The 23,361-nt window shown below is 37.3% G+C and overlaps 2 protein-coding genes across 9 annotated transcripts in view; one reads left to right on the top strand and one right to left on the bottom strand.

Annotated features, from left to right (window-relative positions):
• Nucleotides 1-20,518, bottom strand: part of ITFG1 (integrin alpha FG-GAP repeat containing 1) — a 258,629-nt gene extending 238,111 nt beyond the window's left edge. The window contains exons 1-5 of the mRNA XM_060085617.1: nt 20,113-20,518; nt 18,335-18,407; nt 12,986-13,131; nt 11,721-11,778; nt 10,432-10,506 (exon numbers count right to left, since the gene is read on the bottom strand). Coding sequence (XP_059941600.1) covers nt 10,432-10,506; nt 11,721-11,778; nt 12,986-13,131; nt 18,335-18,407; nt 20,113-20,320 — 560 coding nt within the window. The 5' untranslated portion in view covers nt 20,321-20,518. The remainder of the gene's footprint in view (nt 1-10,431; nt 10,507-11,720; nt 11,779-12,985; nt 13,132-18,334; nt 18,408-20,112) is intronic.
• PHKB (phosphorylase kinase regulatory subunit beta) overlaps nt 20,512-23,361 on the top strand; it is a 204,830-nt gene continuing 201,980 nt past the window's right edge. Inside the window, exons 1-3 of one of the 8 annotated variants that reach the window (XM_060085612.1) lie at nt 20,595-20,695; nt 22,108-22,223; nt 22,917-23,011. In XM_060085612.1, coding sequence (XP_059941595.1) covers nt 22,957-23,011 — 55 coding nt within the window. In that variant the 5' untranslated portion in view covers nt 20,595-20,695; nt 22,108-22,223; nt 22,917-22,956. Of the gene's footprint in view, nt 20,696-22,107; nt 22,224-22,898; nt 23,012-23,361 lie in introns of all 8 variants that reach the window. The other 7 variants (XM_060085615.1, XM_060085613.1, XM_060085611.1 and 4 more) reach the window with 7 other exon arrangements.

The raw sequence follows: 23,361 nt of genomic DNA on the forward strand, positions 1-23,361 counted from the left end.
ACATTTCTTGACCTCTAGAAAATTCCAATTACTAGTTTGTCCCCAACAGGAAACATAATTATGTCAAGGTGTTGTAATTTGTAGGCATCATCACCTTTACTCTCAAAGAATAGCATTTATTGAAGGATGAATTTAAATGTAATTAATGTCAACTGTAGCTTCTAGTTGCCTATTACTGTAACTGCTCTTAGAAATGACTGCTAATCCACTCACTTTTCAATGATCAGCCTACAATGAGTTGTCATTATTTAAGATACCCAGGTGAGGGACTTCCCTGGTGGCACAGTGGTTAATAATCCACCTGCCAATGCTGGGGACACGGGTTCAATCCCTGGTCTGGGAAGATCCCACATGCCATGGACCAACTAAGCCCGTGCACCACAACCACTGAGCCTGTGCTCTAGAGCCCGTGAGCCACAACTACTGAGCCTGTGTGCCAAAACTACTGAAGCCCAGGTACCTAGAGCCTGTGCTTCATGATAAGAGAAGCCACCACATTGAGAAGCCCGCACACTGCAATGAAGAGTAGCCCCCGCTCGACACAACTAGAGAAAGCCCACGCACGACAATGAAGACCCAATGCAGCCAAAAATAAATAAATAATTAATTAATTTAAAAAACAACAACAACATTCATGTAATACAACTGAACTATTAAAAAAAAAAAAAAGATACCCAGGTAAAAGCAGTTACTAGGAGATGGGTCTAGCATGAAGATGGGTCTAGCATGCTTCTCTAAGCCACGTAGTCCAGTAGACTCTTAAAAGAATTCACAAAAACTATATCCCTTAATACCTTGAAGTTCATTTCTAAGAAAGTAATATAAATATTTTCAACGTTTTAAATAGCTACAAAAGCATGTAATCTTTAAACCTATTAGAATTACTGATATTTTAAAATAAAATGATTACGCTAATTAATGGAACAGAATAGGGAGCCCAGAAATAAACCCACACACTTATAGTCAATCTATGACAGTGGAGGCAACAATATACAATGGAGAAAAGACAGTCTCCTCAATAAGTGGTGCTGGGAAAACTGGACAGCCTCATGTAAAACAATGAAATCAGAACATACTCTAATACCATATACAAAAATAAACTCTAAATGGATTACAGACCTAAATGTAAGACTAGATACTATAAAACTCCTAGAGGAAAACATAGGCAGAACACTCTTTGACATAAATCACAGCAATATTCTTTTGGATCCATCTCCTAAAGCAAAGGAAATAAAAGCAAAAAATAAACAAATGAGATGTAATTAAAACTTAAGAGCTTTTGCACAGCAAAGGAAACCAATGACAAAATGAAAAGACAACCTACTGAATTGAAGAATATATCTGCAAATGATATGACTGATAAGGGATTAATATCCAACATATATAAACAGCTCATATAAATAACTCAACATCAAAAAAACAACCAACCCAATTAAAAAATGGGCAGAAGAACTGAATAGACATTTTTCTAAAGAGAAAATGCAGATGGCCAACAGGCACATGGAAAGATGCTCAACCTGGTTAATTATCAGGGAAATGTAAATCAAAACCATAATGACATATGACCTCATACCTGTCAGAATGGCTATCATCAAAGACAACACAAATAACAAATGTTGGTGAGGATGTAGAGAAAAGGGGACCCTCGTACACTGTTGGTAGGAAAGTAAATTGGTACAGCCACTGTGGAAAACAGTGTGGAGGTTTCTCATGTAATAAAAACAGAGCTACCATATGATCCAGCAATTGCACTCCTAGGTATATAAATCTAAAACAAAAACGCTAATTCAAAAAGCCATGTTCATAGCAGCATTATTTATGAAAGCCAAGATATGCAAGCAACCTAAGTACCTAACAAAAGATGAATAAAGAAGACGTGATATATATATGTGTGTGTGTAACATACACACACATACACACACACATATACATACACACAATGGAATGCTACTCGGCCATAAAAAAGAACGAAATTTTGCCATCTGCAGCAACATGGATGGACTTGAAGGGCATTATGCTAGGTGAAATAAGTCAGACAGAGAAAGGTAAAAACTATATGATATCACTTGTATGTGGAATCTAAAAAAAACAACAAACTAGTGAATATAACATAAAGGAAGCAGGCTCAAAGATATAATACAGAACAAATTAGTGGTTACCAGTGGGAGAGGGAAGGAGGAGGGGCAATACAGGGGCAGGGGAGTAAGAGGTACAAACTATTAAGTATAAAACAAGGATATATTGTACAACACAGGGAATAGAGCCAATATTTTACAATAACTATAAATGGCATATAAACCTTAAAAGCTGTAAATCATTATATTGTACATCTGTCACCTTTATAATATTTTATAGCAACTATACTTCAATAAAAAAATAAAAATGATTACTCTTAAAAATGTATTCAGTAGAATATAGATACCATACTGATTATTATCCACCATCATCCACATACACCCACAAACCACATAAAAAAGCTCTTTTTCTCTTTATCCTTGGACTTGTACTTCTATTCTATTTCTGCTATAGAACTTTATCATGATGTAAAATGTTTTTATATCTGGTCTTTTTAGTGATCACGCTATCATATCTCTCCAAAGAAACGTACATCTTCAAATTGGTATTTAAATTGGCTTTATGCATCCAGGTGTTTTAAAAAGAAATCTATTTGAGGTTGAGTTATTTTAACTATTACTGTACAACTGATGAAAAAGCTTTGATAGCTTATTAAATCAAAGGTAAAATTTCATTGGAAATGCATTTTTTTGAAGAAATGAATGGAGTTTTAAAATATATTGGTTTACTTATCTTTAGACTAGCATGACACTGCTAGAATAAAACAGGATTCAGCATAAAGTCTACTCCTTTTCTTCATCTTTATACATACAGATGACAAGAAATCTTGTTCATATATGTTCATTAAAATCTCCACGGAAATTTAATATTAATATTAAATTAATCTTAATTTTTTAGGTATGATAAATACATTGTAATTACGTATTTTAGAAACATCCTTATTTTTTAGAGACATATACTTAAATATTTATGGATTAAAAATGTCTGGGGACGGAGTTAGAGAGAGAAATGAAGGAAAAGTTGTGAATGAAATAAGACTGGCCAAGAGTTGCTAACTGTAGCTGAATGACAGGTGTATTATATGCAAATTCACTGTCCTATTTACTCTACCTTTGCATATGTTTAAATTTTTCCATAATGAAAGTAAAAAAAAAAAAATTAGAGCTGCTGATTTAGCTCATTCAATTTATGTAAAATGCCTGGTATATAATCCAATTAGCAAAGCCAGTCCTCACTGTCAAACCAATCTCCAAATGAAAGTTATTTTCTGTCAGAAAGAGTTTGACCTCATTTTTTCCATTCAAATAAATGTGTTAACATGTGTTTCAAGGAATATTACAAAAACTACTGAGAAAAGTACAGATTATATATTGTAGGAAAGATTACTAAAAGCAGTCAAAATTAAGGTAATTTTGATAAAATTGATTTATCTATTTTCATAATATAAGTTATAAAAACAAGATAGTAAAGCAACATGCTGTTTATCTTTAGTGAACTTAAAGCATTGAAATGTAAATTACAGCTAAAATAATTTATAATACAATAAGTATGATAAAAGACATAACAGTCCATTACAGTCCATTAAATGTATGTGAATACTGACTCTGGTATCTGGCTTTCGGAGTAAATAAAAACAGATTATAAAAATGAGAAATCACACAATTTCTTTCTTATTTCTTTAGACATACCAAATTTTTCCCTATGACTTTAATAAATGAGAAAGGTATATAGTACAAAAAACTATTTGGCTCAGGAACCAGAATGTAAATTTATTTCCTATTAATAGGAGAAAGAAAATAGTAAACATTTCATAAGACAAGATATTTGACTTTAAATGGAATTTTCTTGATATGATTTGATAAAGTAGGTATTAGCTACATTATAGAAAAATGCATACCAAATATGAAAGAAATTATGTAAAAGTTTTATCCATAGGTTTGGTAGTCCTTGAGAACGTTCTGGTCACATCTGAAACAATCACTGGCATGATCCAAAACTACATAGGCATGAATAGTACCTTTCTTCCATTTAATTACGTGTCTTAGGGATACAGTACTAAGAAGAGCTGAAAGGTCTGCTTTGCTGAATTTGGTGTTTCTTACGGATGCTCTCTGCTGTGCTCTCCCAGGACCCTCTCTCAATAATTACAGATTCTTTGACAGTAGTCAGGGAATGCAGGACGCAAAGTCATTAAACAAAAACTGTCAATACTCCCACAACTCCACTCTAGCACATCTGAATTCAGAACACATCAATGTGAATCAAAATGCTTTTTGCTACCAAGCTTCATCTGAAGAGAAATAGGAAGAAGAAATAGAAGAGGAAGAACTGGAAATTCTATTAGTTTAGTATACCTGTGTTTCATGCTGTACGAGTTTTTACTCCCCAGGAAATGTATAATTAGTGAGATTTAGGAAGGGTAAAGAATATGGCATTCTTATATGAAGGAGGAGAAAGTTATAGTGAAAATAGGTATGTTTTCAGGCTCATCAATTTTAGATAGGAGAACCTATGAAACCTGAGGATCTGGTTGCTTAAATGATCTGTGTTTGCATATTCCTTTGCAAGTCTTTACTTATGGTAAAGTAAATAAACACAGCCTACTATGCTGTGTATCCAAAGATGGCCACATTATTTCCCATCCCACATGCTCTTTTACATTTCAGTTAAGCCATGCTTACAACAAGAGGTAGAGTACATAATCCTCAAATTCCCTAGAATATTAGCTAATTCTTTGATTAGAATGCCACAGAAGTGATGCTGTTTAACTGCCAAGACCGAGCCTTAAAGAGATCTTCAGCTTCTGTCTATACTCTTGTATTGCTTCTTCTTGGAAATCAACCACTATGCTATGAGGAAGTCTAAGTTAACCATGTTGGAGCACCACCAAAGGCCCTCTGTGACTATAACAATGGTAATGGCTATACAGAGTTGAAGGCAGGAGCAAAGGCTTTACAATTTGGAAGACCAAAATTCAAATCCCAGATCTACCATTTATTTACATTGCAAGCTTACAGTGGTCACTTAACCTTTGAATTAGCCGGCTCCTTGACAGCACCTCTTGAGCTACACAGCTACCTGTTGTGGGAAAAATATGAGACAACTGATGGAAACTGCCAACCCCAGAGTTACTAAGTAGATATTTTAAAAAGCAAATAGGCTTGTTTAAGATTCTCTTTGTTCTCATCCTTCCCCATCCAACTCTGAGCCTCACAGAGGACAATAAGCTGTGCAACCCTGAGTTATGCCTCTTCAGGAGGGGCAAGGAGAGGAGTACAACACATGAGAAAAGAGTGGGAAAAGAAGCATGGCTGAAGAACAGAGTTACATTGGTAAATACTTGATGGGCTATTCACTCACTCTTGGGCCTCTATTAGAATTCAAAGGTATGGGTCAGACCAGATAAATCTTAAGAACCTCTTAGAAATAGCACCTTATGTTCATAAGAGAAAATGTGGCGATTTCTTCCAGCCATATCCTTACTTTGTCCAAATGTTCCTACCTCTGCAGGGTATGCAACAGTGATATTACACCTGAGAGACGGCCCTAGCAGCCCTGGCTTCTAGGGCAGGCAAACAGAAGAGTAGGCAGTCTGAGGAGAAGCATAGGCCCCCATCTCTACTCAGGACTACTATGGAACTCAGGAACTCACGCAGCTCAGAGCCTAGGCCTCCAGACTGTTAAAAATCAAGTATCTGGGGCTTCCCTGGTGGCACAGTGGTTGAGAGTCCGCCTGCCGATGCAGGGGACACGGGTTCGTGCCCCGGTCCGGGAAGATCCCACATGCCGCGGAGCTGCTAGGCCCATGAGCAATGGCCGCTGAGGCTGCGTGTCCGGAGCCTGTGCTCCACAACGGGAGAGGCCACAACAGTGAGAGGCCCACGTACCGCAAAAAAAAAAAAAAAAGCAAGTACTTGTAGGGCATTTTCAACAGCATATACATTTTTAAAACATACAATAGGACGCTAATGAAAGAGAACTTAACCTGTAGTTTCAGGAATTATAAATTATTTTGATTCATTTTACCCTAAATTGAAATGATAATATAGACCAAGCTTACTCAAAGTCTGCTCTATACACATAGCTTCTCTAACTGTGCTTGTTTGTTTTTCTTTTTCTAATTTTTATTGTGGTAAAATATATATAACATAGAAGTTACCATCTTAACCATTTTTAAGTGTACAGTTCATTGCTATTCTATGCATTTTTTTTTTTTTTTTTTTTGGCGGTATGTGGGCCTCTCACTGTTGTGGCCTCTCCCGTTGTGGAGCACAGGCTCCAGACGTGCAGGCTCAGCGGCCATGGCTCACGGGCCTAGCAGCTCCGCGGCATGTGGGATCTTCCCGGACCGGGGCACGAACCCGTGTCCCCTGCATCGGCAGGCGGACTCTCAACCACTGTGCCACCAGGGAAGCCCTCTATGCTTGTTTCAAAATGGACTTTTTTCAATACATGCAAATCGTAATAAAATAAAACAAAATGGTTTCCTCTCAAAGAAGGAAACAAAATTTTGATATATGCTAATAGAAATATGTTGAATTCAAAACACCTTTAAATATCATCAATATTAATGATGAATTTACTTGCACAGAAACTCAAAAGAAGCTCTCTTTCTGAATGATTACTACAAAGAAAACATATCTAAAAAATTGTAAGATTTAACTAAAAGCAAAGTGAGTAAATTTTGAGAATAACCTCTTAAATTCACTTAGAAACAATCAAAAGTTCACTTACATACAACACTGCCAACCAGAACAGAAAACAAAGCAGTATGATAAGTCACCAGGGAATCATGGGTCATTTAATTGACTCCCCAAAAGCTTCTGGTGGGACTCCAGGAAATAAAATTACGGATCCTTGAGTAACAAGCCACTTCAAATAATCACAGCATATACAATTCTAAGTTATCTGCTAAAGCTTTCACTATTTCTGTGGCTTAATTTTGAAAAGAAAAAGGTTTAGGCGAGAAACGAGAGAATCAATGAATTTATCTCCAATAGCAAAGTTTCTTTAGGAAAAGAGAAAAGTTATAAAACTGATGCTCTGTTTCTATGGAAATACCAATAAAAAACTTATTTCTTAAGTCCTAATAGATTCCTTTAAACAACAATGTTCAAAATACAAATGGTGTATAAGGTAAGAAAGAGAGGGGCTTGCTAGGGAAATTGGAAGAAAATATGAATCATCTCAAAGCTACCTTTTTCTGTTAAGACTATGAGTACTAATGCTGATTATAAAGTTAAAAGCTGTCCTGATGATTATTTGGTTTTGTTTTGTGTTATAAATCTCTTAATTTTCATATTTTTTCTAAACAATAGATTTAAATGACAAATATCATTATTTCATTATGATAAATATTTGCAATATTTTCTGTAATGCACCAGCAAACAAACAAATCAGCAGTAAAAATGAAGGGTGATTTAATAAATCAGTCATTGGTTATAATGTAAGAAGATTACATGGAAAAACAGGGATTTATTCTTTCTGAATTGAGATTAAATACCTACATTTAAATAGAAGATAGTTTTTTCTGCTAATGGAGGAAAAATATTCACTCACATAAATAAGTTAAAAATGGCTGCTTTCAGTGCCATTAATATTCCATTCAAAATATTCATGCAAATGCTTGTGAAGTAAATGGAGTATGGCAAAAGTGCTTGTTTGTCACGTACCTGGATTAATATTCCCAGGTATACAACTTGGGGCTGACCCAGTAATGTGTTTGAACTCAGTATATGAGTCACAGAAAATATGAACAGACCAACATTACATTTGGCTTTGATTAAAATTACAGGTACAAGTGTTTTCACGTCAATACTAAAAACAATATCCTGAATGCTTATGCAACATCAGTTTCAAATACCCTTTTACAGAAAATGCTCATTAACAATAACCTCATCACTGCAAAAGCTGCTCTAACACTTAATAGCTAGGTGTTATTTCTAAGTAATGTGGCACATTATTACATTATTTCAAGTCATTATAAAGTGAGCTGGAGGCCCAAACTGAGTCCTCACCTTTGTACATTTAACACACTTCAATTATCTCTGGCACCTCAGCAGAGGTTTAGCACCCTTCCTGTCCCTATCAGATAACCCCCACAGTACCAATTAAAAGGGATTCTTCTACCTATCACTGTTTCCAGCTTAGGCTGACCATCTGCACCCTTACTCCAGCCGAACTGATCATGCTAGTTTTACCTGTGGGCAATCTCCTGTTTCCATGCCTGTACTGGGCCACTTACAGCCAGGGGCTTTCCAGCATGATCCCATGGGAGCATTTAGCAGTCTAGTTAAAGATCATTGCAAAATTTCCCATAAAATTAAGGTGCTAGCCAAATTTAATTAAATTTAAGATAATCTTGGGTCTGGCATAAATAAGCATAATATTTAAGTTGCAAAAGTTGGTTAGATTCCTTAATAGATAAGACTGGGCTGCCAATCAGAAGTCATGCAAATGGTCCAAAATGTCAATACTAATGGCTTTTTCACTTACACATCTAATCATATGTCTGTAACATAAAATTGATATGGTGAAATACATTTTTCTTATTTTAGTAACATATTAATGCTTGCCCCCATAGAGACATATTCAGCTTTCTGTTGTCTGAATAATGATAACGCTAGCAATAGTCATCCTAACAATGCTCTTGACAAAAATTCTTTTCTGTCAATTTTTATAACTTCATTTTAAAAGTTATCAGGACAAAGGTAACAGGACAAATCTTGGATACAAACTTGTTACCTATAATATGGTTAGCCACTATTGTTTAATCTGTAACTGAAGTTTAAATGAGAAATATCATAAAATAGTAGAGAATTACTCCAGTATACTGTAGTATGCCAGAGAATAATGTATAAAAAATAAAAGTGAATATATCTTTAGGCAGAATAAGTTTTTAAAGAAGCAGCAGAGGAAAAAATATCTGACATAGAATTCAGAACAAATAAATAAACTATGACATTATCACACAATATCTAGTACTTTTTACTTTTTCAATTATCTACAATAGCTGTTTCATAAGTTTAAATTTCCAGAAGTCAAACCACATCATATTAAAAATATTCCAAGTATTTCTTTCACTAAAATGGAGATTACCATGAAATAAACCAGGCCAGAAGTCATCATCACATTCTCAATCACATGTCTACCCAAGACAAACAAGCAGGGCTTGCTATGGTAGGAGTCACCTGTGCTTCCCCTAGCCCACCCACACTCAGTTCCTCCCAGATATGGCCGCAAAGGCAAAGCAAGATCTCCATCCAGCTGGTCTCTAAAGCAGGGTTCTCTTCCAGGTATTTTTTCAAAGTTTGAGGAAAAAACAGGTTTCTCATTAAAGATTCACAGCAAGTCTTTCAAAGGTCACTATGACTAGCATAAAAACACTCATATTCTTTATGGAAAACTTTTAAGAGAAAGTGATAGGAAATGTAACAGTTTCACCTCAGAATAGCTCATATTTTGATAATTTACTTGTCTATGTGCCTGTGCATCACATTTCAGAAACTAATCATAAAAATACATTACTTCTCCAAAACACAGAGGGAAAATTCATTAGATTTATAGTGCCTGGGAAGACAGATTGATAAAGGTGGTTCTCTGTGCTTGCTGGAAAGTCAAAAAGATAAATAAATGTGTTCTGTACACTTTAAATGTTTGCCTTATCAAATACAGAAAAAATTAACCAAGTTGAAGGTATCTCATGACAAGTATCTTGCTATCATGAATTCCTGTGTTAGGAAGACAGTTCTATTTAAATCTAGAGGAATTATAATGGAGATCTTTGAATTGCAAGATTCCAGGCAGTTTTCCCTAAGAATGGCATTCTTGGATAATAAGAGAATCCTAGCATACAAACTGTTCAAGGATAGAGTATACGTGGAAAAGTCTCCAGAGCTTAGAGAAGGAATGTTTACATTTTCAGGCAATTATTAATTGTTCATTGAACAAAGAAGGAACAAGGCTTATCAGTGAACATCTGGGAGCTAGCATGACTAAGGTAGAGAATTCAATCAAGACGGCAGCTATCCATACTATTTAAATTAAATCTTTCCATTTCTAAAAACATCCAATGAACCAATATTTAAATGGGGACTTGCAAAGTTTGTATCTCTAATTTCCAGAGGGATAAAAGGATTAAACTGGCTCTACACAGAAACCAGTTGCAGATCAAATCCATAGTGTTTGAGAAAGCTTATATGTTGACCAAATGTTCTTTTAAAAATCTTAAACAAGGATTTCCAATGAGCTGGGGTTTTTCCCCCAATGGTTAAAGCAAACCGTTCACATAGATACACAGTCCCTCCAGCTGCAACATGTACAATTAATTACACGGATATAATAATATTTACTCACCCTCCTAATAGTATTTGTGGCTGGTTGGATTCATTTGTGATACCAAATATATCAGGAATTAAATCGGCATTGAAGCTAAAAAGAAAACATTAAAAACATTAAGCAGCTATTTTATTAAATTCTCACTTCTAATTTAGTTTAAAAAAAACAAAAACTTTGGGGAGGTGTGGTAGACATACAACAGTCAGTATCTGTTGCAATCAATGGAATGTCAGAAGTGACATGTTTCACTCTGAGGCCAAAGTGTTTAATTTTTGTTATTGGACCCTCCAGTCATCTTGGCAATGAGAAGAACATGACGGTACAGCTCCACAGACGATGAGGCCTGTAAGACACTCTGAGAGCTGGCAAAAGAGCCTATCACTGACCCACACTGGACCTGCAGTGTGAGCAAGAAATAAACTTTTGTTGTGAGATTTTGGTGTTGTCTGTAACCTCTACATAGCCTAGCCTGTCTCTGAATGATAAGGAGACCGTTATTTCAGAATCATGATCCTCCTTATTTAGTCAGATGGGCTTAGGAGAAATAACCCAAAAAAGTAATCCCTAGTTGGTATAAAAATTTATACTAGCCACTGAATATTGTAACAACAATGAAAAACACCCAATTATAAAAGAAATCAAGCTGAGCACCTTTAAAAAGATTAATCTGTGAATTAAAGTTCAGACTTCTAATGGTTATTGACCTATTGATGTATGACTATGATTTTAATAACTGTACAAAAGGCAGCACTGGAAACAAGAATGTGGCTATACATTGTTTACTCCCCGAAATGATATCTACATCATTATCAGAATCCTAACAGAAATTTGGATGAACTTTATCCTGGTACATGAGTCTACTTTGAGGAGATAAATGAAAATACTAAGGAAGAGTTGTGAAAAGGACAAAGTTTCTCCTTAATATAGAAATCTTTCTAGGTCTCTAGAGGAAATCCTCTACGCTTTGTATCTGTCAATCAAGCACTAACAGTTTTATCCAAAACAGTTATCTTAGTTCTTTGAGTAACGACATGGCTAGGATCAACAAAGATCCATCATGGACACATTCAAAGCTTTTAAAGCAAAACCAAAAAGACAAATCTCTCCCTCTTTGCAAAATAATGAATTTCACCTTTCTCTTTCTTCCATCATGGCAAATAAATATATAAGTCAGAGGACAGGTCCCTATCAGCTTTAAAGGGAGAATGAATTTAGAGTCAATACAACTTAGCAAAGTAGTTTCCTATGTGAAAGATTTTATGTTTGTAAGTTTAAAATCATTCAAAGGGAAGCAAGCACATACTTACTCCATAATTAATGGTTCATCCTGAAAAGTCCTATTGAGTATGGTCATATTGCAAGGATCTGTTAAAAAAATATATATATATATATAAACGAAAAGGCATTTTATCACACATTATTTTTGATATTTGCACTTAGGGAAAAATACTTTCATTCTTTTCAAAGTTCATCTCTAATTAACTCCAACTATTAGCATTAATGAGACACTATAAATCTAACTTAAATGGACATCAAGTTTGTAAAGATAAACTATTGGGAGAGTTTATTCTACAGTGAAGACCAGCATTACAATAACTTCCTTTTGAGTCTTCATTCTGAAAATCTCTTAGAGTCTCCTTTATATACAATTTAGCAGTAGAGAAGTTGACAATTAAGGTTTTGATATAAAGAACCCAATACATGCAAAACTACTAGACTCTAAAACGTCCATACCCTCCTCTCCTCCTCCTTTCTTCAGTCTGGCTCCATGAACAAAGTTGTTTGTTCATGGAGGTATTTCATTTAGGTATAGGTATTTCATTTAGGTATTTCATTTAGGTTCATTTAGGTATAATTAATTGGCTTTTCAGATAAGACTTGAAGATTTGTGGGTAGATATGGTAGACTGACTCTCAACCTTTACTCTAAACTTTTTGTGCTTTCCTGTACTGGGGAGACTAGAAACCAAAAATAGCATTTCTCAGATATCCTTGCATTTAAGATTCTAAATAAAATGTAAGCCTTGCTAATTAGATATGGTGAGTTTTGCAAGGCAGGAATGAGGTAAAGGCTTTGTTTCTGCCATTTCTGTCTTAATGTGTGATCACTGAATTGTAAGTACTAAGAGGGAGGGTGCATGGCATCCATTTTGCTGGTGAGTGAGTGTCATTCTAGCACCTGTTGTGCAACTTGCCACTTTCTGATGTTAAAAAGGCAGTAGCTTCTTTGAAGGCTTTGAGGATTGTTCCTGAAAGTTCAACCTCATGTGTGTTCTTTAGCTATCACATTAACTCTGTAAAGCATAAAAACCCTTTAATAAATTCTTTCTTCCTTGAGATAACAGAGTAGATTTTGTTCCCTGGAGTTGACTGCAGACCAGTTCTAGGTTGAAAAAGAAGAACCAGAAAACAGACTTTTAAAGAAGTTTTTAGAGACAATTACTGACACTCAAGAACTGCATTTTTGAACTGATTTCTGAACATTATTTTTGTTACATTGACCTAAGAATACCAGGCATATTTCTCCTTTAATATCCAGTGATAAATATTAAAAACTCTTAAAACAAATTCACCTAAGGTTTGATTCTGTCCCCAGAAGATAACAGCTCCTAATTCACCGTTGGCATGATTTTTGGGAAGATATGTCAGAAGAACATCCATTTGTGAATCTCCATCATAATCCCCCGGGACTACACTTGTTATCAATGTACTATGATTCCTAAAAGAAACAAACATTTTAATAAACAAACATTCCAGTAGAGCTATAATAGAAAAGTACACTTCTATATTTACACCATACAAAAATATTTTCAATGCAAAATTTAAAAATTCACAGAACTGATTAATTACATTCTCTTCTTTAATAGCTTATCATACTTCATGTATGTAGGCCTCTTTGGTCTATGAAAGAATTCAGGATGAATGCAGGGGGTTTTAAGAAACAAGAAAAAGCTGAAATATTTATTAAGAGGAAGCACAGTTTTATGTTCAAGCATTGGCTTAATCCTTTCACCTAGTTCTTTTGTCAAAGATACCAGGACATATGGATGGTGTTTATATGAATGGAGGCTCAAAGGACTTCCCTAGCGGTTTAGTGGTTAAGACTCCGGGCTTCCAATGAGGGGGTGGGGGTTAGGTCCCTGGTCGGGGAACTGTAGTAGCACAGTGTGACCAAAAAAAAAAAAAAAAAAAACCCAACATAAATGGAGGCTCATTATCAATTGCTAAAGCACTGAGGGTATCACTGTCATTTTATAAAAGATATTATCTATAGATTACTTAATTTTAGATTTTAATGCAGATTTGAAATTTACAGTGAAAACTAGTCATTTTATTTCAAGATTCACAATGAAAAATAAGTTCTTTTTGACCAAACCTGGCAATACGCTATCAAAACATACATACCTAATTCTACATTTTTAATAATAAAATATTCTAAAATGGTTTATATTAACCTTGAAAACTTAACAAAACATTCTGGAGTCTTGTCATAATGTTGTCTGAGTGACCCAATCAAAAAATAGGCCTTAAATTCAATTTACATTTAATTCTACTTAAGAACAAACAGCAAACAGTAAGTTTCCAAACAGCCTATGGATAATTATTTTCTAAACGACATCAAGAATATAAAAATATATATAATAGGTTTTACTTAAAGTGAAAATGAGGAAAATACTGACAAGGGTAAGAATAATTAAGAAAAACAACATAATAATAGCTTTATTTTAATTCAGCTACTTACTATGTCTCAGATATTACATCAAGTACTTAATAGCTATTATCTGATCATCTCCATCACCTGAAATAGGTATCGTAATTCTCACTGAACAGACCAGGAAACTGAGGTTGAAGTAGCTTTCATTGTTAAATAGAATAGCTGGAATTCAAATTCAGTTGTGTTGGCCTCTAAAATTGATCCTCATTATGATAAAATATTTTTTGTAATGCCAGTTTCCTCAAAGAATTCTAACAATGCTTTAACCTTTCCATGAAAAATAGCTGGTCTTTAAAAATGATGATATAGCAACTGCACGTGCTACTATGTAGCAAGCTGCATCTAAGTGTATACCTCTGTATGTGTACCTGTGTATGTATGCATGTGCAGTCATACATATGCTGCACATACCTGGCAGTAATACTTGTTCAAATAAATTAATGATTTGGGGTCAAAAAGTACCCTGAAATAGACAGTAATATATTACAAAGGACTAGATGGGAACTTAACCTGATCAGGTTTTATTCCTAAAATTGCCCTTCTTTATGGTTGTAAAAATAGGAATTAGAACTTTACAAAATAACAGACGGACACACAAATTTATCTCTTCTTCTTTCAAAGAACCTACTAAAATGATATGGAATTTTTTTTTTTAAAGTATAACCCTCAAAGACAAAGAGATCATGAAAGGATCTGCCTTAGCAGGGCAAGGAAACTACAGTTGACCCTTGAAGAACACGTGGTGTTAGGGGCACTGACCACTTGCAGTTGAAAATCCATAGCTGGATTTTCATAACTTTATACTTGGTCCTCCACATCCTTGGTTCTACATTCACAGATTCAACCAACTGGGGACAGTGTAGTACTGAAGTATGTATTTAGTGAAAAAAAATCTGTATGTAAGTGGACCTATGCAGTTCAGACCCATGTCGTTCAATGGTCAACTGTATAAGCTGAAGTGCTTGGAGAAAAGGCTCAAGAAGCTTTTTGCCCTGAAGAACCTCTGAAAGACTCAGAATTTGGAGTCATCCAAAATAGCAGAAGACAAAAATAAGGTGTAAGGCTGAAAACACCTTTTCTGTGATGGTCCCTTCTCCCTCTTGCTCAGCGTGCCAACAACCAAGTAGTTTACTTCTGGGAAGTTTCAGGCATTAGAGATGTAAGTTACAGGAGAGGGTAAGATATTGGCCTTACGCTAAAAACAGGGAGTTAGTGGAAAGTCTACAAAGTAACAGTTTGGCCCTTGCCCCCAATCCTGCCAAATTCCTAGGATGACAGTCAGCCAGGAACATATCCACAGGGAAGGAGACAGGAGGTAAGTCCCATTACACAGAGTTTCCAATTAGCTCTTTAGTACCTTATTCTTAATATAGTATAATAAAGAGTTACCTGCCTTTTAAAGAAAACTATGAGTATTAAAGAGAGCCAAAACAAATACTAATAAGGAATCTGAAAAAAACAGAGATAACAGAGGAAACAAAAGAAAACTTCAAAACCACACTTGAGGACATAAGAAAATACATCCATTAAAAAAAAAAAAAAAGAACAGCATGCTAAGAGAAAAAAACAATAAGAGAACAAAGAAAACTCCTTGAAGATAAAAAGAAAATATGACAGCTAACATAAAAATATTCAATAGAAGGCCAAAGATAAAATTAAGAAAACTTCCCACGGGGAAAAAGACACAAAATGACAAAAACACAAATGAAATAAAGAAATAAAGGATGGAGTTAGGCAGTCCAATAACCAACTAGTAGGAATTCCTGAAAGCAAAAACAAGAAAATAATCAAGAGAAATAATATAAGAACATTTCAAAAAGGTCCCAAGTATAGAAGCCTCCAGTTTGAAGGGAGCCTCGAGTAATGAATGAAAAATAGTCTACACTAAGACATATTATGAAATTTCAGAGAAAAGGGATAAAGAAGAGACCCTAATAGCTTCAAAAATTAAAAATAAGCCATATTTGAAGGATTAGGAAAAAGAATAGCAATGGATTTAAAACCAGCAACTGATGAAGCTAGAAGACTACAGGCCAATCAAAGAGTGAGTAGAAAAAGGTTTTAGAAAGGGAGGGACATACCCATGCATCCTTTCTCAGGAATTTCTTGAAGGATACACTCCAGTGAAGTAAATGAAGAAGCAAAGAACAAAATGGCACAGGATCCAAGAGATAGGGATCAAACAAAGAATGACAAAGGGAAAGTCTCCAAATAGTAACTCTGCAGAAGGCCTAGAGAATGAATTCAGATTGGGGAGGAGTGCAGAGGCCTCAATGGGGGAAAAAAAAAAAAGCACAACAGGTATATGGCAGGTATGATGGAACATCTGCAAAGAAATTAAGGATAGGTACGCAGAAAACTGTGCAATTTATTTTTTTAAAAAACAATCATTTACTCTTGGAGGGAAAAACCATAGAGAAATGAAATACTGTATACTGCTTGGCTTTGAAGTACACATAATCTACATGGCCAGAATTTATACAAGGATTACTGACCAAGCTAAAATATGATATAACTATATGGAGATGCAGCCAACTTAAAGATGCTAAATCTTTGTCTATGCTAACAAAAAATCCAAGAGATGAAGATGGTAACTTAAGAAATTACAGTATAAAAACTTATTTTAGAATATGGAAATAAACATCAGAAGAAACAGCTCAGAATTTTAAAAGTGGTTGCATTTGAGAGAGGAACAGGGGAGAGGGGGAAGAAAACAGTGAAGGACAGTTAGTTTTTGAAAACTATACTAAATACAAGAGTTTCTAAATTTTATAAGTATATAAAACATTACATTAATCAAAGAAAAATTAATTGGGATTTTTAAAAAACTCAGTGGAACCCAAGTCTTTAATAGCCCACAAATTCCTTAACTTTTAATCTTCCATGAAAAACCACTTCTAGGCAGTTCGTTTCTTGGATGTAATATTTATCAACTTCTGTTCCCTCCCCACTCCAAGCATGCTGACATCCAGTATCAAGGAACATTTCTCAAGAGGGATAATCTGCTGTTTAATAGATGGGTAACATCTATAACTTTCCCCTCAACGCCTCAATGTTCTAACTCAAGGCCAATTTTTTTTTACATATGTCTGAGTTTAAGTTAAATATTGTAGAATCTGAGCACTCATTACCCCATACGGGGACTTCTTAAATTTTTGGAACAGTTTCCAAGTAATCTCTGATCTTTCTACATACCAATTCATCCTGCACATGGTTAACGAGTAAATCAAATCAACTTAAAATACCGTTTTCACCACCTCTCCTTTAAACAAGAACCTGTAATGATTCCCCATTTTTCTCCGGATTGAGGTCAATTCTTTCTGATATTTATGAAGGTTCCTAGTCTGCCCTGATCTCATCTTCCTAGTCCATAACTTTCCAAAGTATACCCTCCACTTCTGTCAGGCAAATCTTTCCACCTCCTCTTCACAACCTGCTGTTTTTACTACCATCTCTTGTTAATTGTGTGTCCTGAAACTTGAAAGCCCTCACCTAAATTTTACTTATCTTAAGGTCAAGCACAAGTCCTATAACTTTCTAGAAGCTGCCACTTTAGCCTGCACTGACTCATCTCTTCCTCCAGACAGTGATCAATTCTTGCTTCTTATAGTTTCAAAACTGTGTTGGCTCACTATCAATGAGGGTCACTGCGTTTCATGCAATGCCAGTCATATATAAAAAAAAAAGAACTATTATTTGAACATTTAAAAAATTCAGTTTGATTTAAATTTCCTCAAAATCAACCTATGAGTCACCTAGCAGTCACCACCTATCAGTCAATAAATGAAAAATTAGAACAGAGTTCACTGACCCCAGTGCAAACTCCTCCCTCAGACCACCAAGCACAAAGTTGACCTGATCAGCCTGTGACTGAGCTGCTCCCACAGGCACACTCAGGATGAGGGACAATCCCCAAGACATTCAAAAGCATATCAGATTGCAAGGGATTGAAAGGTGTTTATGTAGGAACAGACCTACATAACAGTTCCACTCAAAATTATTTATTTATTTTTTAAAGCAAATCATTTTTAAACTTTGGTATGCTAATTTTCCTAACAAATTACTTGCTTCATACCTCATAACTAGTGGTTTTGTATCACACCACCATTTCAGAGTAAAATTGATTTCAAAGACAATCCAACTAGTTATTGCATATCTATTATTACACTAACGACTGTTTTACAGAAACAAATATATTTGTACTTACTTCAAGGATACCTTTACTTTGGGTTTAAAATAGGGTGCGTTCTGGTCTGCCAAAAAGACGATTAAATCATTTCCTAAAAGAAGCGAGTATACATTAGAAAAATGCTTCCCAGTGAGACGTACAATTCGTGGTTACAAGAAACTTTCTGGGCACTGTTTTCAACAAGAAAACTTTTATTTTACTCCAGTTCGTCTGCCCTCTCAAGGTTGGTCCTATTAGACTAGTGGAATGGAGATTCCTAACAGTATATCACAAATTCAATATTCAAAGCAGCAGGGAAACCAGAAGGATGAACAAGGAAAAATGTAGTTGGTCAAGGCAAATTGAAGCCAATGGCTTCTGCCAGGAGTCAAACTGAGTGACTTAAAGAAAGCATATAAAGAATATGCCTTATAACTATACTATGTGTTAAGTCTTGTCTTCCCCAAACCTAACAACTCAGCCTCTTATAAGGCTGTTTAGTCCATTGCACAGATGCATCACACCAAGGACGCAGAAACTCCTACTGTAGGTATCTGACTAGTAACTAGGACATGATGTCGTATTTAAGCAGACAAAGCTGAATCCTCCAAGACTACGCTCTTGTGGCTCCTACAGAACCATCCCCCAGGTTGATGCATTTTTAGAGCTCAGTAAGCACTCATTGGAACAGATTTCTGAAATTGTTTAGACAAACACAGGGTATCTTTAAAGGGGAGAATCTCTGTCTCCAGTTTGGGTGGAGTGGCTATAGGTTAGGCAGTATGCACCCTTCTTGCAGTACATGGAGTCATACAAAGATAGGGGAAATACCCAAGGTCCACAAGAGGCTCTGGAGTCCTGACAAGGACTCCAAGAGATCTGGGCCAAGATCTTGTCAGTCAAACTCTATAAGTGCTTCACTTCCTTCTCTCCAGCCATGACCTTAAACAGTACCTGCTTTGTGGGTACTAGAGGATACTAAGAGCCTCTAATGCCCATTGTCAGCATCAAGATTTACAAAAAAAAAAAAGTTTGTTTAGTGATGGTTAAAGCAAAGAACTCCCAAGAACCTCAAGCTGGAAAAGAAAACAGAGATTTGGAAGACTAGGGTGGTGGCCAAAGCAAGGAAGTCTTTTGCACACAAAAGACTAGGGCAGCCCAGAAGGGAGAAAAACCTGCAGTTTGAGAATCCTTTTCCAAGGAGACACTGGGTTTATTAGTAGTGCCTGCAAAATACTTGTGAGAACTGTGGAGTGTTTAGACCCTTGGGAAGGAACAGTAGTTTCTAAGAAAGCTGGGACCCTGACAAAGGGAGGGGAGGGTGAACAGAGTAAATGAAGAGGGAGGAAGAAGTCCTCTACGAGAGGAAATTATCAAGTCGCACCTTTTCCAGTTCATCAAAGGGGAAGGGAGACTGGAGGAAATACAGCAGACAGGAATGAAGGGACCTTGGGAGGGAACGTAAAGGCAAGCTACAAAGACTACTGGGAATCAGGAAGGACTTTGGAAGGTGATTCCATGAGAAGGGCGGGGTGCGTGAGTGACGACCGCGGTCGTCCCAGGAAAAAAACCAAAAAAACCCGGGGTGTTTCCAGTGCTTGCGGGGGTGGATCAAACTGTGGAGTGGTCAGGCCAGGACCTGGGTTTGGAAAAGATGGAGAAAACAGGCAAGCTGCAAGGATGCTGGAAATAAAAGGGGAGAGACCGGGCTGGGAGAGAAGGGCCGGGAAATGCAGGAGGACCGGGCATCCGGACAAGGGGTGTGGGCAACACCGGGAGGGGCACGCGAACAGAGGGAGGGCCGGGCAAGCACTGACTTTCCCGCAGCACGAAGAGGTCCGTCTGCTTGTCAGAGTTGAGGTCTCCGAAGGCCGCCAGGGTGCCCCAGGCCTCGGCCCCAAAGAGCTCGGCCGTGACGTTGTGCAGCGCCCGCGCCGGGACCGGCCCGACTCCCAGCAGCACGAGGCCCCCAAGCAGCGGCGCCAGCAACACCCAGGAGCCCAGCAGCCGGCCTGCCGCCGCCATGGCAGCCCCTCGGCCCCCGCCCGCCGGCCCACTGCTGCGCTTGACGGCAGCCGGAAAGCACCGTGCGGCCGGCCGAGAGAGAAAGAGCGTAGCCCACACGCCCGCACGACCGCGGTCAGGCCCGTCTCACTCTCCCGTAGGGCTGCCCCTCTGACGCTCGGGAGGCCGCGAAGCTAGGTTGAAGCTCGCCCTCGCGCTCACTTCCGGCCGGTGCGCCTCCCGACAGTGTCGCGCGGGGGGGCGGGGCCAACCGGGAGGAGCTGACAGGCGGCCCCGGAGGCGGTGGCCAAGACGGCGGCCCGAGCGCGATGGCTGGGCTCGTGGCCGAAGTGAGCTGGAAGGTCTTGGAGCGAAGAGCCCGGACAAAGCGCTCAGGTTTGGCTGGCTGGGGCGCCACCCCTTCCCCCCCGCACCGTAGAGGGTACTCCCCGTCAAGAGCCTTGGGCAGGAGGCAGATGGGGGTCCTGGAATGAACCTGTGCCCGCTTGTTTCCCCTTAGAAAGCAGACGGTGGTCCCTGACTTCCTGTTGATGTCTTTCCCCATTAGGTGGTGGTCCCACCTTTGCTCCGTTTTTCTTCCCCAACTATACTTCATGTGTGTTCCCTCTCGAAAAGTAGGTGGTGGTGCCGACTTCTCCTGGAGTCTTCTTAGAAATCACGCGGTGTATTCCCTCCCTGTCTGTATTCCTCCCCGAAAGTCAGATAGCTTCATTTTTACATATGAGTAGGGTCTGGTCCTAGAAAACTGGCGGCTGCTTGTTGCCTTATTTCGTATCTCCTTTTAACATTACAAGTTCTGAGATCTAGCCAGTTATCTATGTGGCAGAAATTGAGGGAGACCGGGCCTCAGGCCACGAAGGGGGTCACGGTGAGCATAGTTAGGACTCAGAAGGAAGTGGGCCCCTTCCCTGGGCAAGTGGCCCCAGGACGCCTAGTTCCCAGTTGTGGCTCCCAAACCCGAGGCCACCTAGGTCAGAACACGCTGCGCAGGCAGTTATAGCAGTTACAGTGTCCTGAACTGACTTGTTCAAATTGCAGAGTCACACTTTGAAGTTAGCACTTGTGGCTGATAACTCATCTGACAACCAGGATTGAAACGTCTCTTATTCCTGGCTGGCTGGATGTAATCTCGAGCTAAAAAGTGTTCCTATAAACAGGAAAGATGGTGGAATGACAAGTATTCATCTAAGAATCTTCCCTTTTGAAGGCTTGTTGTTACGATATAAATTAGTGTTGGGAGATGATAATGTCAAAGTCGATAATCTGATAACATTGAAAGACATAGCCCTAGGAAAGCTAATTATGCATTTGCATTGGTATTAAGGGTTTTGTTTTTTTTTTCCCTCAGCTAATACTACCCCATTATCTTTTGGCTTTTCCCATTCATGAAGTTCTTAGTTGTGCAGACAACGGAGTTCTTAGCTGTCTTTTTTTTTTTTGAAGAAAGTAATTTCATAAATGGTACAGGAGAAATCCACCCAATCTTTGTTGCTTATTCCATTCTATTTTTAAACCTTAAAAATAGTTGTGCACTTATTTACTTAGGGTTATAGCAAAACTACCATACGTATGAGAGAATTTTTCAAAAACTAGTCCTTAGTACATTTTAGTGTTAGTACAGTTACTTAGAATAGTCACGTATATTTCTGTTTCACACTTTTTCTCAAACTTTTTGTGTCATACTGAAGTATTGAGTTGACCACTAACAGTGAGTCTATCTGGGCTATAAAAGGGGTTATTGAGTTGATAATTTCCGGTCAAAGAGAGTAACTGGAGTTTTCTTACAGGAAACTGAGCTCTACCCTCAACATATATTTTCCAGCATTTCTCTTTTCCTCTAATAAACGTATAGGGTTTATTTTCTTCTCCAGTCTTAATTTCCTCTGAACTGCATGTCATAACAGTAAGCTTTGAAAACCTACCTTCTCTTTCTTTACTGAGAAAAAAAAATCAAATTTTATTTAACTATTGTTGAATGCAGTCACTTAAATCCAGTTTCATGTACAACGTAGTTGAGTGTATTGTATAAATGAGGGATGTTCCTATATGTTTACATCATAACAATAAAAGAGATACCATTTGAAGTCATCCCTCCAAATTAGTTGAGGTTTTAGATTCTTCTGATAGCTGTGACGTGTAGACTATAAACTTTCTTCAGTGAATCATTCACTTCCTGTGTCATTAAAAGCAATCACCCTGATTCTGTTTGTTACTTTTAGAGGAGTATATAAAGTGAGTTTTGTTTGAAACTTGGACTAACCTGACTATGATATAGATGCCACTGCAGAGTTCTGAGCATTGTTACATAGTAGCATAATCACTTCACTGCTCAATAGAGCTACTCGATGCTACTCTTATGTAATGTTTAATAAGTGGCCATTATATATTTCCTGCCTCATCCATATAAACAAATGTAATTTATCAAAGCAAAGAAAATCAAATTTTCAAGTCATAAAAGAGAAAATAAAATTATAATGAACCTCAATTATTGCCTTTGTTGCACACTGCATCATGTTAATAACTGCTTACACTGCTTTCAATTAATCTAATGCTGATTGCTTCTAACCTTCACTAACAGTTTTGAAAATTGCTATAGTTTAGCCTGCGATGCTTATGATTAGAGACAACAATTTGAAATGGCCAGCTCACCTGATGCAGTCGTCTCTTCTCCACCAGCTTTCTTAAGGTCTGGTAAGTGTGTAGACCCCAAAAGGGTCACTTGGTAATTTTAAATATCTTTGTTTCTGAAGGTTGATGTCACCATATGATATTATTTTGGTTTTATTTCCTCTTTGGTGGGCCCAAGCCTGAGCACCATTTCTGTTATTGTTGGGCTCAAGTTTGCACTGTATGGTGAATGTGGTCTGTGGTGTGAGAAGCATGAGTAGTGCAGAGTGGAGCCCCTGTCTTGACACTAGCTCTGTTTGACCAGGGGCAATTCCTCAGTATCTGGGAGCCTTAATTATCACCTGGGTAGATAAAAAGCTTCTTCAATAATTTTTGTCTTTTTGCATAACAAAGTAACTTTTATAAAGTAGAAA

The sequence above is a fragment of the Mesoplodon densirostris genome, chromosome 19 (genome assembly GCF_025265405.1).
Source record: "Mesoplodon densirostris isolate mMesDen1 chromosome 19, mMesDen1 primary haplotype, whole genome shotgun sequence".
Taxonomy (NCBI): domain Eukaryota; kingdom Metazoa; phylum Chordata; class Mammalia; order Artiodactyla; family Ziphiidae; genus Mesoplodon; species Mesoplodon densirostris.